At 40.5% G+C, this 19,101-nt stretch overlaps 1 protein-coding gene across 1 annotated transcript in view; it reads left to right on the plus strand.

Annotated features, from left to right (window-relative positions):
* Positions 1-19,101, plus strand: part of CDK7 (cyclin dependent kinase 7) — a 50,655-nt gene that overhangs the window by 2,403 nt on the left and 29,151 nt on the right. Inside the window, exons 3-5 of the mRNA XM_017890614.1 lie at positions 15,688-15,721; positions 17,858-17,925; positions 18,709-18,777. Coding sequence (XP_017746103.1) covers positions 15,688-15,721; positions 17,858-17,925; positions 18,709-18,777 — 171 coding nt within the window. The remainder of the gene's footprint in view (positions 1-15,687; positions 15,722-17,857; positions 17,926-18,708; positions 18,778-19,101) is intronic.

Genomic DNA, 19,101 nt, shown 5'->3' on the forward strand with positions numbered 1-19,101 from the left:
GAGCCATCGCGCCCGGCCTCCGGCTAATTTTTATATTTTTAGTAGAGACAGGGTTTCGCCATTTGGGCCAGGCTGGTCTCTAACTCCTGACCTCAGTTGATCCACCCACCTCGGCCTTCCAAAGTGCTGGGATTACAGGTGTGAGCCACCGTGCCTGGCCGTTTTTTTTTTTTTTTTTTTTTTTTCACTTTTTTACTTTTGTCATGGCCTAGTTTATGTTTTATGATTCACCACTGCAGCCTCTCCCTTGTGAAACCCTTAATTCAGAAGAATCTTTTGTCCTCTTTCTTTTTTGGGGGGGGGCCTCTTTCTGTCTCCCAGGTGGAAGTGTTGGAGTTCAGTGGCACAGCCATAGCTCACTGCAGCCACGAACTCCTACACTAAAGTAACCCTCCCACCCCAGCCTTCAAGGTAGCTGGAACTAAGGACACATGTCACCAAGCCTGGCTTAGTCATCTTTTTAATTCTGTCTCTGGTTCACTATATCATAGCCACACTGACTTTTCTGTCCCTGTACAAATTAAATTCATTCCAGTCCCAGAATCACAGGGTCATTGCATTTGGTCTGGCTTCTTGGTTGGTATATTTTCCCTCTAGAACATGGCATGGCTGATTCCTTATCCAGGTTTCACTCAAATGTCTCCTCCATAGAGGCCTTCTTTGTTCATTCCAGCTAAAACAGATATGCCTCCCTCCTTCCCTGTGCTTTGCTATATTTCTGTCATCGATGTGGCATTTGTCGAAATTTGAAATCCTCCTATCTATGAGTTTATTGTCTAATTCCATTCACACTGTACCTAGGGCTATGGCTAGTGCATTTGTAGACACTATTAAAAATGTATTAGCTTGGCCGGGCGGGGTGGCTCAAGCCTGTAATCCTGGCACTTTGGGAGGCTGAGACGGGCGGATCACGAGGTCGGGAGATCGAGATCATCCTGGCTAACATGGTGAAACCCCTTCTCTACTAAAAAATACAAAAAACTAGCCGGGCGCAGTGGCAGGCGCCTGTAGTCCCAGCTACTCAGGAGGCTGAGGCAGGAGAATGGCATAAACCCGGGAGGCGGAGCTTGCAGTGAGCTGAGATCTGGCCACTGCACTCCAGCCTGGGCGACAGAGCGAGACTCCATCTCAAAAAAAAAAAAAAAAAAAAAAAAAGTATTAGCCTTTCGGCTGGGCACGGTGGCTCATGTTTGTAATACCAGCACTTTGGGAACTCAAGGCAGGCAGACCACCTGAGGTCAGGAGTTCGAGACCAGCCTGGTCAACATGGTGAAACCCCTGTCTCTACTAAAATACAAAAATTAGCCAGGCATGGTACCCCTGCTAGTCTCCTGGCCTCAAGTGATTGTCCTGCCTAGGCCTCCCTAATTGCTGAGATTACACCTGTGAGTCACTATACCTGGCCTATTTCTTGAGGTGTTTTTTTCCCCCAGTTTTAGACGTTGTATATACTTTCTACTATGAACATTGAGGATTTGGTGTTGTAGACCTTATTCCAACACTCATAATTTCTACTCCCATTCATTTGCTAGCATGTGTTTAATTTTATAAAAAGGGAAGGAATCATTAAATAAGCTACTCTGTACTCATTCACCTGTTGTGTCTTGGACTTTAGAAATACTGATTATCTCACCCTTTTAAAAAGATTATGTGGAATTTGTTTCCCAATTTATTTAACCAATCCCCTATTGATGGCCTTTTGGGTTATATCTTATTTTTCAGTGTGTGTCTCAAATCTGTGTATCTCAAAACAATATGTAGTATTGCATACTTTCATTTTCCTTTTTCTTTTTTATTTTTGAGATAGCAACTTGCTGTGTGTTTCCCTGGCTGGAATGTAGTGGCACAATCATAACTCACTGAAGCCTTGACCTCTTTGTCTCAAGCATTCTGTCTGCCTCAGCTTCCCAACCAGCTAGGAGTACAGGTGCATGCCACCATGCCCCACTAAATTTTTCCTTTTTTTGTAAAGACAAGGTCTCACTATATTGACTAGGCTGGTCTTCAACTCCTGGGCTCAAGTGATCCTTCTACCTTAGTCTCCCAGTGTGCTGAGATTACAGGTTTGAGCCACTGTACTCAGCCAGTATTGCATACTTGAAGCTATATATGTATATTTGGTATATTCTTCTGCACCTTGTTTATTTTTATTTTTATTTATTTATTTTTCGAGATGAGGTCCTGCTCTGTCACACAGGCTGGAATGCAGTAGCGTGATCTTGGCTCACTGCAACCTCCACCTCCCAGGCTCAAGCAGATCTCCTGCCACAGCCTCTCAACTGCTGGCCTCAGGTGATCCGCCCACCTTGGCCTCCCAAAGTTCTGGGATTACAGGTGTGAGCCACTACACCCAGCCTGCAACTTGTTATTCTGAGTCAACATTATTTCCGAAATCCTCTGTATCATATGATACATGTAGATCCAATTGATTCATGCTCATTTATTGTTTTCATCCATTGTTTCCATTATGTATCTACACTGAAATTTTCTATCCAAACTCTCGTTGATAAACATTTAGGCTGCTTTTTAATGTTTTCCTCTAATACATTACTTCTCTGGGTAGTCACCTGTGGGTCATCTTGTATGCTGGTTTGAGTTTCTCTAGAGAATGTATCTGTAATTGAAACAAATTATGAATTGTTGCTTCAGAGTATCACAACCATCAGCTTCACCAAATTGTTCTCCAGAATGATTGGACCAGTTCACTGTCCCACCACATTCTCAACATCATTTGCATTGTCAGACTTTAAAACATTTGTCAATTACATAGATTGAAAATGATATGTACTTATTGTTTCAATTAACATTTCTCTGATTACTGGTAAAGTTCATCATCTTTTCTTACACTTACTGGCTTCTTAGATTTTCTCCTGTTTTTCTGTTGGATTATTTACTTTTTTTTGTGCTATTGATTTATTGGACTTATTCATACTTTTTGTTTTTTTAATAGAGACAAGGTTTCACTTTGTTGTCCACGCTTGTGTCAAACTCCTGGCCTTAACCAATCCTCCAGCATCAGCCTCCCAAAGAACCGGAATTACAGGTGTGAGCCACAGCAACCAGCCAGAATTCTTTTATGTTCTGGATATTGATCCTTTGTCAGAAATATACATTGCATATATCATCTCCCAGTCTTTGGCAAGACTTTTAGTTTATTTATGGTATCTTTGAGGTACTGAAAGTTAAAATTTTAATATGATTGAATTTGTTAATTTTTTTCAAACCTTCAAAGGCTTCCTTTTTTTGTGCTTTCCTGTTTCTGGATTACAAAGAATTTTCCTGTATTTTCTTCTAAAATTTTTTAAATGTTGATTTTAATACTTAGATCTTTATTCGTCAACAAGTTTTTTCTTTGTTGTATGATATGAGGATCCAGTATTTTTTCTTTTTTTTCTTTTTCAATAGAGATAGGGTCTTTCTGTGTTGGCCAGGCTGGTCTTGAATTCCTGGCCTCAAGCCATCCTCCTGCCTCAGCCTCCCAAAGTGCTTGGATTACAGGCATGAGCCACTGTGCCTGGCTAAGATTGAGTATTTTTTCTCCAGTTGTCCCAGTGCCATTAATAGTCTGTCATTTTCCCAGTGAGTTGTAATGCCAAATTCCCCATACCCTTGCCATACCAAGTTCCAGTGTTGGAACTTAGGTCCAATTTCTGGGCACACTATTCTTTTCCAGTGGTAGGTTTATTTTTTGTTTTGTTTTGTTTTTCCCATTGCTGCTGAAATACGACAGTGTCTTTAATAAGTCTTAAAGTCTGTTAACTCCCATATACCTCGTTTTTCTTCTTCAGAATCGTTTTGGCTACTCTATGAGACAATTGGGAAATCTGAATCAGGAAAATTTGAATAGGAACTAGACATTAGATGTTACTGTAGCATTATTGTTAATTTTGTTAGGTGTCAAAATGGCATAGTTATATAAGAATGTCCGTATTTTAGAGATGCTTACGTAAGTATATTGGAGTGAAATGGCATGAAGTCTGGGGTTTTAAAATATTTTAGCCAACAAAAAGAGGAGGTTGGATGAATGAAGTAAGTGTGGCAAAATATTGGTCACTGTTGAATCTGAGTGATGGAGTAGAGGGCTTTATGAAATTACTCTATTTTTTATTATGTGTGGAAAATGTAAGAATTTTAAAATCCACTGTTCTTAGCTCCTTCCTTTTGTTTTTTTTTTTTTTTTTTTTTTTTTTTTTTTTGAGCAAAAGGCGCCCCTTTTTTGCCGGGTGTGGGGCAATGGGGCAATTTTTTGTTTGAGACAAGAGTCGCCCTCTGTTGCCAGGCTGGAGTGCAATGGTGCAATCTTGGTACTCTGCAACCTCCGCCTCCCAGGTTCAAGCAATTCTCCTGCCTTAGCCTTCCGAGTAGCTGGGATTACAGACACGTGCCACCATGCCCAGCTAATTTTTTTGTATTTTAGTAGAGACAGGGTTTCACCATGTTGGCCAGGGTGGTCTGTATCTCCTGACCTCAAGTGATCTGCCTGCCTCGGCCTCCCAGAGTGCTTGGATTACAAGTGTGAGCCACTGTGCCTGGCCTCTTTTTTGTTTTTGAGTAGTACTCCTTGTGTGCATGTACCACATTTTCTTTATTCATTCGTTTGACGGACGCATAGATTGCCTCTAAATCTTGACTATTGTGAATAGTGCTGCAATAAACATGGGAGTTAAGATATCTGTTGGACATACTGAATCCGTTGGCATATATACATAGTAATGGAATTGCTGGATCATATGATAGCTCTATTTTTAGTTTTTTGAGGAACCTCTAAACTGTCCTCCGTAGCAGTTACACTAATTTACATTCCCACCAACAGTGTACCTAGGGTTCCCTTTTCGCCACATCCTCACCAGGATTCATCCTTATCTTTTGGATAAAAGCCATTTAAACTTAGGTGAGATGATCTCTCATTGCAGGTTTTGTTGTTTTGTTTTGTTTTGTTTTGAGACAGTCTCACTCTGTCTCCCAGGCTGGAGTTCAGTGGCACGATCTCGGCTTACTGCAACCTCCGCCTCCCGGGTTCAAGCAATTCTCCTGCCTCAGCCTCCTGAGTAGCTGGGGTTACAGGTGCGCACCACACCACCGCACTGGCTAATTTTTGTGTTTTTAGTGGAGACGTGGTTTCACCATGTTGGCCAGGCTGGTCTCAAACTCCTGACCACGTGATCCGCCTGCCTCAGCCTCCCAAAGTGCTGGGATTACAGACATGAGCCAGCGGCCCCAGCCCTCATTGTAGTTTTCATTTGCATTTTTCTGATGCTCAGTGATGTTGAGCACCTTTTCATATGCTGTTTGCCATCTGTGTGTCTTCTTTTGAGAAATTATCTATTCAGATCTTTTGCCCATTTTTAAATTGGATTATTAGATTTTTTTCATATAGAGTTGTTTGAGCTCCTTATATATTCTGGATATTAATCCCTTATCAGATGGGTAGTTTGCAGATATTTTCTGCCATTCCGTGGGTTTTCTCTTCACTGTGTTGTTTCCTTTTTTCTGCAGAAGCATCTTAACTTGATGTGATCCCATTTGTCCACTTTTGCATTGGTTGCCTGTGCTTGTGGGGTATTACTCAAGACCTCTGCCCAGTTCAATGTCCTGGAGAGGTTTTCCAGTGTTTTCTTTTAGTAATTTCATAGTTTGAAGTCTTCAATTTAAGTCTTTAATCCATTTTGATTTGATTTTTGTATATGATGAGAGATATGGGTCTAGTTTCATTCTTCTGCCTATGGATATCCACTTTTCCCAGCACCACTTATTTATTTTGTTTGCAGCAAAGAAAGAGTTTAATTGTCAGAGGGCCAACCAAGTGAGGAAGACAGTAGATAATTCTCAAATCTGCCTCCCTGAGAATTCGGAGGTGAGGTTTTTTTCAAGGGTAGTTTGGTAGGCAGTGGGCTAGGGAATGGGGAATGCTGATTGGTTGGGTCTTGGATAAAATCGTAGGGAGTTGAAACTGTCTTCTTGCCCTGACTCAGTGCCTGAGTAGGGGTCACAGAACCGGTTCAGTCAGTTTCTTCATATGGGCTCCTGGTCCAACTATCAAAATGCAAGATCTGAAAGATACCCCAACTACCAGTTTTATGTTTTACGATAGTGATGTTATCTATAGGAGCAATTGTGGAGGTTACAAAATTCTTGTTATCTTTGGCTACATAACTCCTAAACAATAATTTTAACCTCGTGTAATTTTACAAAGATGCTTTTAGTCTCTGAGCAAGGAGTGGGTTAATTTTGGGAAAGGACTGTTATCATCTTTGTTTTACAGTTAAACTCTACACTGAATTTCTCCCATAGTTAGCATTGCCAACACTCAGGAGTGAGCAAAAAGCTTGTGAGGTTAAAAGCAAAGATAGGCCCAGGCGCAGTGGCTCACGTCTGTAATCCCAGCACTTTGGGAGGCTGAGGTAGGTGGATCACCTGAGGTCGGGAGTTCCAGACCAGCCTGACCAACATGGAGAAACCCCGTCTCTACTAAAAATACAAAATTAGCCTGGTGTGGTGGTGCATGCCTGTAATTCCAGCTACTCAGGAGGCTGAGGCAGGAGAATTGCTTGAACCCAGGAGGCGGAGGTTGCGGTAAGCTGAGCTTGTACCTTTGCACTCCAGCTTGGGCAACAAGAGCAAAAACTCTGTCTCAAAAAAAAAAAAAAACAAAGATGGAGTCAGCTATGTCAGGTTTTACTCACTGTTGCAATTTTTGCAAAGGTAGTTTCAAAAATATGCCTCTTTGGCATGTTGATTATTGTGAGCTGGTTATCCTGAGAAGCTGCAGATACAGGAGTAGGTCTGTAAAGCTACCCTTTTTTAAGGGAAGTGTACGTTTGTAAAGGAGTATCTCTTTGACAGGGTGTCTCCTTCTCTGCACCAGGAAGAGAAGAAAGACTAAATCTCTAGAGACTATTAATGCAGAAGGCATCAACTTAAATCTGTACAGCAAACCTAACCTCTGCTTAAGGCATAGCACCATTTATTGAAGAAACTGTCTTTGCCTCATTGTATGTTGTTGGCACCATTGTTGAAAATGAGTTTGCTGTAGATGTATGGATTTTTTTCTGGGTTCCCTATTCTGTTCCACTGGTCTGTGTGTGTTTTAATGCCAATACCATGCTGTTTTTGTTATTATAGCTTTGTTGTATGAAGTCGGGTAATGCGAGTCCTCCCTTTTGTTCTTTTTTCTTAGGATAACTTTGGCTATTCTGGGTCTTTGTGGTTCTACACAAATTTTAGGATTGTTTTTCCTGTTTCCATGAGGAGTGTCATTGGTATATTGATAGAGATTACATTGAATCTGTAGATTGCTTTAGGTTGTATGGGCATTTTAGCAATATTGATTCTTCCAATCCATGAATATGAATTATCTTTCCATTTTTATGGTGTGTTGTCTTTAGTGTCTTTCACAAATGATGGTTTTTTGTTTTGTTTTGTTTTGTTTTCCCGCGACAGAGTCTCGCACTGTTGCCTATGCTGTAGTGCAATGGTGCGATCTCAGCTCACTGCAACCTCCGCCTCCCAGGTTCACGCCATTCTCCTGCCTCAGCCTCCTGAGTAGATGGGATTACAGGCGCCCTCTACCACACCCTGCTAATTTTTTGTATTTTTAGTAGAGACGGGGTTTCGCTATGTTAGCCAGACTAGTCTCGAACTCCTGACCTCGTGATCCACCCACCTTGGCCTCCCAAAGTGCTGGGATTACAGGTGAGAGCCACCGCACCTGGCCAATAGTTTTTATTTTAGAGAACTTTCACTTAATTTGGTTAATTCCTAGATATTTAATTTTATTTGTAGCTGTTGTGAAGGGGATTACTTTCTTGATTTCTTTTTCAGATTGTTCTATATGCCCACAGTGAACACTATGCCCACAGTGAACACAAAAATCAGGGTGTACTGATTTTTTTTTTTTTTTTTTTTTTTTTGAGACGGAGTCTCGCTCTGTCACCCAGGCTGGAGTGGCTGTGGCCAGATCTGCAGCTCCCTGCAAGCTCCACCTGCCCGGGTTCATGCCATTCTCTTGCCCTCAGCCTCCCGAGGTAGCTGGGACTACAGGGGCCACCGGGTCCCCCTGCTAGTTTTTGTGTAGTTTTTAGTAGAGGACCAGGGTTGCACCGTGTTAGCCAGGATGTCTCGATCTCCTGATCCCGGATCGCCCGTCTCGCCTCCCGAAAGTGCTGGGAATTACAGGCTGAGCCACCGTGCCCGGCTGGGGTACTATTTTTGTAGTGATTTTTGTAGCTGCAACTTTTTGTGAATTATCAGTTCCTAGTCGTTTTTTGGTGGAGTCTTAGGTTTCCAAATACAAATCATATCGGTATGCAAAATAAGAAGGAATTGACTCTTCCTTTCCGATTGAAATGCCCGTTATTTCTTTCTCTGTCGCTTGCTCTAGCTAGGACTTCCAGTACATAGGAATATACAATGGTGGAAAGTGGGCCCATCCTTGGTGTGCTCCAGCTATTAAAGGAAATCAGTTTTTCCCCATTCAGCTATACTGGCTGTGGGTCGTAGTATACGGCTTTTATTATGTTGAGGTTAGTTCTTCTGTACCCAGTTTTTTTTTAAGAGTTTTATCATGAAGTTGATGGTGGATTTTATCAAATGCCTTTTTCAAGCATCAATTGAAATGATTATAGTATGGTTTCTGTCGTTCCATTTGTTATATATACGTCGATTGATTAGCATATGTTTGAACCATCCAAAAACAACAACCGGATAAATCCTCATTTGGCGCATGATGAATAGAACTTTTGTAGTGTTGAAATAAAAAAAGTTGCTAGAATTCTTAAGAAATCAAAACAATCCAGGAAACAAAAAATCTTATTTTGATGTGTAAATTTGTCTATTTGGTATCACCAGGTAATCCTTGGCCAATAGATGGAGTTTGGAAGTATTTCTTCTTTCTCCTGTTTTTGGTAGTTTGAGTGTAATTGAATATAAAATTCTCCCCTACCCTCTTCTCTTTTTTTTTTGTCTAGCTCTGTTGCCCACCCAGGCCTGGAGTGCAGTGGCGTGATCTCAGCTTATTGCAACCTCCACCTCCTGGGTTCAAGTGATTCTCCTGCCTCAGCCTCCCAAGTTGCTGGGATTACAGACGTGCACCACCACACCTGGATACTTTTTATATTTTTAGTAGAGATGGGGTTTCACCATGTTGCCCAGGCTGGTCTCAAACTCCTGACCTCAAGTGATCTGCCTGCCTCGGCCTCCTAAAGTGCTGGGATAACCACTGTGCCCAGCCTAGCCCTTCTTCAAATGTTTGGTAAAATTTAGCATTGAAGCCTTCAGGTCTTGGGCTTTTTGCTGGGAGATTTTTTTATTATAGCGTCAATCTCATTACGTGTTAATGGCTTGTTTAGGTTTTCAGTTTCTTCATGGTTCAATCTTGGTAGGTTGTATGTGTCTAGGAATGTATCTATATTTCTTCTAGGTTTTCCAGTTTCTTGGCGTATAGTTACTCATAGTAGCCACTAATGATCCTTTGGATTTCTGCGGTATTGGTTGTAATGTCCCCTTTTCTCACATCTGATTTTATTTATTTGCATCTTCTCTCCTTTTCTTTTAGTCTAAAGGTTGGGTAAGTTTTTTAGTGGTCAGGGTTTTTATTGGGACTGGTCATGCAGGCATTTTCTGCCTAGCATGTATCAAAAATCCATACTCAAATCATGGCGGAAGGTGAAAGGGAAGCAAGGCACTTCTTATGGTGGCAGGAGAAATTTTTTTTTTTTTCTAGAGCAGGAGTGGAAGTTTGTTTGTTTATTTATTTTTTGAGATGGAGTCTCACTCTGTCACCAGGCTGTAGTGCAGTGGCGTGATCTCGGCTCACTGCAAACTCCACTTCCCAGGTTCAAGTGATTCTCCTGCCTCAGCCTCCTGAGTAGCTGGGATTACAGGTGCGCACCACCACGCCCGGCTAGCTTTTGTATTTTTTAGTAGAGATGGGGTTTCACCATGTTGGCCAGGATGGTCTCGAACTCCTGACCTCGTTATCTCCCTGCTGCGGCCTCCCAAAGTGCTGGGGTTACAGGTGTGAGCCACTGTGCCCGGCCGGAAGTTTATTAAAAAACTTTAGAGTAGGAAAGAAATGAAAGTGCACTTGGGAGAGATCCAAGTGGGCAACTTGAAGAACATGTGTCCAATTTTGATGGTCTTTTCAAAACACCAACTTGTTATTTTGTTGATCTTTTGTATATTTTTTTGTTTCAATTTCATTTATTTCTGCTCTGATTTTTATTATTGTCTCTTTTAACTTTGGAATTGGTTTGCTCTTGCTTAAGTTCTTTAAGATGCATCATTGTTTATTTGAAGGTTTTTTTTTTTCGTGTAGGCAGTTATAACTATAAACTTTCCTCTGAGTACTGCTTTCTCTGTATCCCAAGGTTTTGGTATGTTGTGTTTCCATTATCATTTCTTTCAAGAAATTTTTCAGTTTTCTTCTTCATCTATTCATTGACCCACTGGTCATTCAGGAGTGTATTACTTAATTTTCATGTGTTACATAGTTTCTAAAATTCCTCTTGTTATTGATTCTGGTTTATCCCATTGTGGTCAGAAAAGATACTTGATATGATTTCAGTTTTTTGCAATGTTTTAAGACTTGTTTTGTGGCCTAACATATGGTCTGTCCTTGAGAATCATTCATTTGCTGAGGAGAAGAATGTTTAATCTGCAACCATTGGATGACATTCTCTATAAATATCTATTAGGTCCATGTGGTCTGTGGTGTGGATTAAGTCCGGTGTGTCTTTGTTGATTTTCTGCATTGATCTGTCCAGTAGTGAAAGTGGGCTGTTGAAGCCTCCAGCTATTATTATATGGGGTTTGCCTCTCTCTTTAATGTTAAAAATATTTTATATATCTGAGTGCCGCATTGTTGGGTGCATATATTCAATTTTTATATCCTCTTACTGAATTGACACCTTTATCATTATATAGTGACTTTGTCTCATTTTATAGTTTTTGCTTGAAATCTGTTTTATTTAATATAACTACTCCTGTTCTTTTTTGGTTTCCATTGGCAGTGAATATCTTTTTCCATCTCTTTATTTTCAGTCTGTGTGTGTCTTTATAGTTAAAGTGTTTCTTGTAGGCAACAGATCATTGGGGCTTCCTTTTTTTTTTTTTTTTTCCTTCTTTAATCCATTCAGTCACTCTGTGCCTTTTGATTGAAGAGTTTAGCCCATTTATATTCAGTAATATTATTGATAAGTGAGAACTTTTATTCCTACCATTTTGTTATTTGTTTTCTGGTTGTTTTGTGGTCTTTTCTTCCTTCTTTCCTTCCTTCCTGTCTTCCTAGTAGTAAAGGTGATTTTCTCTGGTGGCATGTTTTAATTTCTTAATTTTTATTTTTTGTGTATCTATTGTATGTTTTTAGATTCGAGGTTACATCAGGCTTGCAAATAATATGACCCATTACTTTAAACTGATGACAACACTGATTACATAAACAAACCAACAAGCAAAAGAAAACTAATAAAACTCTACGTTTTAACTTTGTCTCCCTACTTTATTGTACTATGTCTTGAACAATTGTTATTGTTTTGATTGTTTCATGTTTTATCTTTCTGCTGGATATGAGTAGTTTACATACTGCAATTACAGTGTTATCATATTATGTGTTTTTCTGTGTACTTACTATTACCAGTGAGTTTCGTACCTTCAGATGATTTCATATTGCTTATTAACGTCTTTTCTTTCTGATTGAAGAACTCCCTTTAGCATTTCTTGTAGGACAGGCCTGGTATTTATGAAATCCCTCAGCTTTTGTTTGTCTGGGAAAGTCTTTATTTCTCCTTCCTGTTTGAAGGATATTTTTGCTGAATATGCTATTCTAGATTAAAAGTTATTTTCTTTCAGCACTTTAAATATATTCTGACACTCTCTCCTATCCTGTAAAGTTTCTACTGAAAAGTCTGCGGCCAGACATATTGGTGTCTCCATTATATGTTGTTTCTTTTCTCTTCTTGCTGCTTTTAGGATTCTTTTTCTTCTTTTCTTTTTCCTTTTTTTTTTTTTGAGACAGAGTTTCGCTCTTGTTGCCCAGGCTGGAGTGCAATGGTGCAATCTCGCCACAACCTCCTCCTACTCCGGGTTCAAGCAATTCTCCTTCCTCAGCCTTCCCGAGCAGCTGGGATTACAGGCATGTGCCACCACGCCCGGCTAATTTTGTACTTTTAGTAGAGACGGGGTTTCTCCATGTTGGTCAGGCTGGTCTCGAGTTCTTGACCTCAGGTGACCCACCCTCCTCAGCCTCCCAAAGTGCTGAATTACAGGCATGAACCACCGTGCCTGGCCTAGGATCCTTTTTTATTCCTTGACTTTGAGAGTTTATTAAATGTGTTGAGGTAGTCTTCTTTGGGTTAAACCTGCTTGGTATTCTGCAACCTTTTTTTTTTTTTTTTTTTTTGCAGATGGAGTCTCATTTTTCTTGCCCAGGCTGGAATGCAGTGGCACAGTCTTGGCTCACTGCAACCTCTGCCTCCCCGGTTCAAGCAATTCTCCTGCCTTAGCCTCCTGAGTAGCTGGGATTACCGGCGTGAGCCACCATCCCCGGCCCCATGTTCCATAACTTTCTTGTACTTGAATATTGGTACCTATTTCTGCGTTTGGGACGTTTCCTGTTATCCCTTTGAATTAACTTTCTACCTTGCCTCTCCCTCTCTACCTCCTTTTTAAGGTCAAAAACACTTAGATTTGCCCTTTTGAGCCTGTTTCCTAGATCTTGTAGGCATGCCTCATTTCTTTTTTATTTTTTTTCTTTTGTCGCCTCTGTTTTCAAATATCCTGCTCTTAAGCTTGTTAATTCTGCCTTCTGCTTTATCAGTTCTGCTATTAAAAGGCTGATGCAGATGGACACAGTAGCTCATGCATGTAATCCCAGCACTTTGGGAGGCCGAGGTGGGTGGATCACTTGAGCTCAGGAGTTTGAGACCAGCCTGGGCGACATGGTGAAACCCCATCTCTACAGAATATAGAAAAATTAGCTTGACATGGTGGTTTGTGCCTGTGGTCCCAGCTTCTTGGGGGGTCTGAGGGGAGAGGATGGCTTTAGTCTGGGAGACGGAGGTTGTAGTGAGCCGAGATTGCACCACTGCACTCCAGCTTGGGTAACAGAGTGACAGAGCAAGACTGTTTCAAAAAAGGGGAAAAAAAAGGGTTGGGCATGGTGGCTGACACCAGTAATCTCAGCACTTTGGGAGGCTGAGGCGGGTGGATCACTTTAGGTCAGGAGTTCGAGACTAGCCTGAACATGGTGAAGCTTCGTCTCTACTAAAAATACACAACTAGCTGGGTGTGGTGGTGCATGCCTGTAATTCTAGCTACTTGGGAGGCTTAGGCAGGAGAATTTCTTGAACCCAGGAGGCAGAGGTTGCAGTGAGCTGAGATTGTGCCATTGCACTCTAGCCTGGGCAACAAGAGCGAAACTCCATCTCCAAAAAACAAAGACTGATGCATTCTTGAGTATGTCAGTTGCATCTTTCCACTCCAGAATTTCCGCTTAATTCTTTTTAATTATTTCAAGTATTTGTTGAACTTACCTGATAGGATTCTGAATTCCTTCTCTGTGTTATCTTGAATTTCTTTCACTTTTCTGAAAACAGCTATTTTGAATTCTTTAACTGAAAGGTCACATATCTTTCTCTGCAGGATTGACCCCTAGTGCCTAATTTAGTTCATTTGGTGAGGGTATGTATTCCGGGATGGCCTTAATGCTCGTGAGTGTTCATTGCCATCTGTACATTGAAGAGTCAGGTATTTACTATAGTCTTCACAGTCTGGACTTGTTTGTACCATTCTTATTGGAAGGTATTCCAAGTATTCAAAGGGAATAGAGTGTTGCGATATATGTCTTTGGTCACTGTAACCATATCTGCATTAGGGGGGTACCCCAAACCCAGTAATGCTGTAGTTTTTCTAGACTCATAGAGGTACCATCTTGGTGGTCTTGGATAAGGTCCAGAATTCTCTGTATTACCAGACTCTGTATTACCATTCTTTCTTCCCCTTTCCTCAGGTGGAGGAGTTGCTCCTATGTCCACCAGCACCACAGGCCCATGGGGGAGGGAGTATTGCCACGGTACCACCAATGTTCACTTAAGGCCCAGGACTCCTCAGTCAGCTTATGCTGCATGCTGCCAGGCCTGGGACTCACCTTCAGGGTAGTGGGTTCCCCTCTGTTCCAGGGGTAGTCCAGAAATGCCATCCAAGAGCCAAGGCCTGGATTCATGGACCCCAATAGCCCACCTGGTACTCTTCCCCAGTGCAGCTGAGCCAGTCCCTAAGCTGCAAGACAGAATCCCCTTTACTCTTCCGTCTCCTTTTCTCAAACAGAAGTCTCTCCTGATAGCCACTACAGCTGTGAATATGCTGTGTCATACCTGAAGCCAATATGTCTCTGAGTTTCACCTGAGGCCCATGGTGAGGCCCTGGTTACCACTGCTGATTATTCAGGGCTCAGGGGCGCTATAGTGAGCAAGTCATGAATCCTAAATGGACTACTTTAAATAAAAAATTCTGTGTTGTTTTTTTGTTTGTTAGAAGTAGGATCTCCTGTTCTGTTGCCCAGACTGGAGTGCAGTGATGCAAATATAGCTCACTGCAGCCTTGAACTCCTGGGCTCAAGCAATCCTCCTACTTCAGCCTCCCAAGTAGATGGGACTACAGGCACATGTCACTGTGCCCCAATAAGTTTTTAAATTTTTCTGTAGTGATGGAGTCTTGCTTTGTTGCCCAGACTGATCTTTAACTCCTATACTCAAGCGATCCTCCTACCCAGGCCTCCCAAAATACTGAGATTACAAGCATGAGCCACCTGTATGTTTGTTTGTTTGTTTGTTTGAGACAGTCTCTCTCTGTTGCCTAGGCTGGAGTACAACAGTGTGATCATGGCTCACTGTAGCCTGGGCTCAAGCAATCCTCCTGCCTCAGTCTTCTGAGTACTTGGGATTATAGGTGTGTGCCACCACTCCTGGCTAATTTTTTAAAATGTTTATTAGTCACAAGGTCTTGCTATGTTGCCCAGGCTGGTCTTAAACTCCTGGGATCAAGTGATCCTTCCACCTTGGCCCATCAAAGTGTTGGAATTTACAAGTGTGAGCCACCATGCCCTGCCAGTCTTTTATTGATTGCTGACATTTTTTTTTAAAAAACAGAGAATGTTCTTTACCCAGGTAATTTATTTTGTGTAAGACTAAACCTGTTAATGTAATTTGTTATGTTTATTCAGAGTAACAACATTTTAACCATCACAGTTCGTAATTTTGGTTTTTGAAAAATGTGGTGTCTAAGAGCATATTATTGGGCTTATTACCAACTATACAGCATGTTATTTTCTGTATCTTTCCCTCCAAGTAGACTAACTTGAAGTTACATATTTATTTTTAATCAGGGTACCCTTAGTTATTTAGTTCACATTGAACCTTGAAAAGGTAAAATAGATTTTTCTTAATTTTATTATTTGAATATGTAGTTCAGAAACTTAAGGGACAAGGGTAGGTGTTTGATTCTCTCTTATATTGTTAATTTTGTCTTTCTGATCATGATTCCTACTCTCTTTTTGCCTGCTAGGTACATATAGGTTGCTAATTGTGTTTTTGCTGTGGTGAAGTATTTGAAATGTTTACGTATTATTCGTTGATTCTAAATAATGTAACACGTTTTTAATATATTTGGTTTTTTTTTTTCCCTCTCTACCAGATCAAACTTGGACATAGATCAGAAGCTAAAGATGGTAAGTATTTCATGTAATCTGACAGATAAGAAAAGTTTTATCCTTTTTTTTTTTTTTTTTTTTTTAAAAGACAAGGTCTTGCTCCGTCACCCAGGCTGGAGTACAGAGACACAATCATAGCTCACTGCAGCCTCAAACTTCTGTACTCAAGCAATTCTACCACCTCAGCCTCCTGAGTAGCTAGGGCTATAAACATATGCCACCACTTGTGGTTAATGTTTTATTTTTTGTAGAGATGGGATCTGGCTGTGTTACTCAGGCTTCTCTCAAACTCCTGGCCTCAAAGCTATCCTCCCACCTCAGCCTCCCAAAGTGCTGGAATTACAGGCTTGAGCCACCATGCCAAGCATAAAGTTTTCATTCTCACTGAAGAAACTAGCAAAGTATTAATTAATAAGAGTTAGCAGTGGTTCTGGATAGAGTTACTGCAGGGTCCCTGAAGAGTAAAGATAGACTCAGGATAGAAAAGGAGTATGTGGTGATTTTTACCAATTGGATGTTCAGAAAAACATTCCAAATCACCCACATAAATGGAAGGCAACAAGCTTAATTAGTTTGTCTTTCTGTCTTCATTATGGTTTTACGTGTTACAAGCCATTGTTTTTTCTGTTTCTGAGTTTCTAATTACTTTGAAAATTCAGGATACATTTTCATGAAAGTACATAAAGCTAACTATGGAATAGATATATTGGGAAAAGATTTCATTAAACTTTCTTCCAAAGTCTTATTTATTAGGAGTCATCATAAAATAGCTCTTATAAAAGAGACCCATTGTCTAAGTGTCAATACTATATCTTATTTTTATTTTATTTATTTATTTTTGAGATAGTGCTATGCTCTGTTGCCCAGGCTGGAGTGCAGTGGTGCGATCTCAGCTCACTGCAACCTCCGCCTCCCGGGTTCAAGCCATTCTCTGCCTCAGCTTCCTGAGTAGCTAGGATTACAGGTGCGTGCCACCACGCCCAGCCAATTTTTTGTATTTTTAGTAGAGATGGGGTTTCACCATGTTGGCCAGGCTTGTCTCCATCTACTGGCCTCAAGTGATCTGCCCACCTAGGCCTCCCAAAGTGCTGGAATTATGAGCCACCACACCTGGCCTATATCTTATTTTTAATTTTGAAATCTGTCATTTGTATTGGAAAATATACTATCTTATTACTAGTTTGCTTTTAGCACAAACAATATGCCACTGACATTTGTAGGGCAAGAGTAGGGAAGCTTATCACCTATATGCTGCACACTTATATATGTTCTTAGTCTAGTGGTCTTCAGATCCTGATATCCTATAGATAAAGTGAAATTTTTTTCACCATTTGTCATAGTCTTTGTTAAGCTATTTTTTTAAAAAAAGCAGTATAGGCCTGGTGCGGTGGCTCACACTTGTAATCCCAGCACTTTAGGAGGGTGAGGCGGGTGGATCGCCTGAGCTCAGGAGTTCAAGACCAGACTGGCCAACATGGCAAAACCCTGTCTCTAACAAAAGTACAAAAAATTAGCCAGGCGTGGAGGCACGCACCTGTGGTCCCAGCTACTCGGGAGGCTGAGGTGGGAGAATCACTTGAATCTGGGAGGTGGAGGCTGCAGTGAGCCGAGATCATGCCACTGCACTGTAACCTGGCTGACAGAGTGAAACCCCATCTCAAAAAAAATTAATAATAAAAATAAAGCAATGTAAAAGAACAACAGATCTCACATAAAAATTGTCCAAGTAGCCCTTATTTTTGTGTGGAATGTTCACTATTTTCTGAGGTGACTAACCTTTCTTTAAAAATATGTGTTTGTGGCCGGGTGCAGTGGCTCACACCTGTATTCCCAGCACTTTGGGAGGCCGAGGCGGGTGGATCACGAGGTCAGAAGTTCAAGACCAGCCTGACCAACATGGTGAAACCCTGTCTCTACTAAAATACAAAATTAGCTGGGCATGGTGGCGCATACCTGTAATCCCAGCTACTCAGGAGGCTGAGGCAGGAGAATTGCTTGAACCCGGGAAGTGGAGGTTGCAGTAAGCTGAGATCACATCACTGCACTCCAGCCTGGACAACGAAGTGAGACTCCATCTCAAAAAAAAAAAAAAAAAGTGTTTTTAAGGTTCGAGATTTCAGAATTACTAACATTTTGCTTTGCCTTTTTATATAGGTATAAATAGAACAGCCTTAAGAGAGATAAAATTATTACAGGAGCTAAGTCATCCAAATATAATTGGTGTGAGTATGATCAAAACTGTTACTGGGATTTGGGACTCTGCCTTTTCTTAATATAATGGATGTTGATTAAAGGCTCAGCAAGATGACTTGTTCTAGATGAGCCTTACGGAAGCTTAAAGGAAATACATTTCCTATCCCAGTTGTTTTGGTAGGCATTGTCTTTAAAACTATACCACTGATTAAATAAATGAAATATTGACATGTAGGCTAATTTTGTCAGAAATAATTTTGAAGTCTAGGGAGCTCTAGCATATAGTGGCTGAGAGTGTGAACCTGAATTCAAAACCTTTCTTTCTGCCTGTGTGAGACCTTGAGTGTGTTTACTCACAACTCCCCGGAGTCCCTGCCTCATAGGGTAGTTGTGAGACTAGCCAATTGAGCAGATGTATCTGGAATAGTGCCTGCCATAGAAAATGTATTCATTCATTGAATGATAGCCGCTGTTACTTAGAGGATTTCTTAAGAATCACGTTTGGGACTTTTCTTTTAAATTGGAGACTGGAATGAGGTTTTCACTGGTTAATTTCTTAATTATAACTCCAAATATTTGGGGAAAGAGGTTGGGTATTTTTTTAAGTAAAATTTAATATTTTGTGCTTCAAAATACTAATTCCTTTAGTACTCTCCAAAAAAGGAAAATGTCAAATTCAATCAAATGATTTAAGCTTTATAGGGAATTACCAACAGTTTAAATGCTTTTCAAATTTTAAAAAATTGCCTCAGTTGCTATCATACTGTCAGGTATTAAATAGTGAATCACATTTTAATTTTTTTACTTTGCAGCTCCTTGATGCTTTTGGACATAAATCTAATATTAGCCTTGTCTTTGATTTTATGGAAACTGATCTAGAGGTAAGATTAAGATTCCTGGAGAAATTCCTTTGTCCCACTTTATCAAACAAGAACCTAAATACTTGTTTTCTACGTAAGAAGATACTGCTAGTAAAAGGAAAAAAAAAGCTTAATTTTGTTGAAGTTTGGATATACTCTGAGTCAAAAGGATCTCTTGAGTTATTTTCTTCTAATCATTTAGTGATATTCCCAGTGTTACATACAAAGATTTGGATTTCATTGGCCTTTCTGCCTTCCAAGTTCCCATAGCTAGTTGACATCGTTTTTGGAGAAATGAGCATTAGACCTATAAGATTTTTTTTTTTTTTTTTTTTTTTTTTTTTT

Source organism: Rhinopithecus bieti, unplaced genomic scaffold (assembly GCF_001698545.2).
Source record: "Rhinopithecus bieti isolate Rb0 unplaced genomic scaffold, ASM169854v2 scaffold_18354, whole genome shotgun sequence".
NCBI classification, from domain to species: domain Eukaryota; kingdom Metazoa; phylum Chordata; class Mammalia; order Primates; family Cercopithecidae; genus Rhinopithecus; species Rhinopithecus bieti.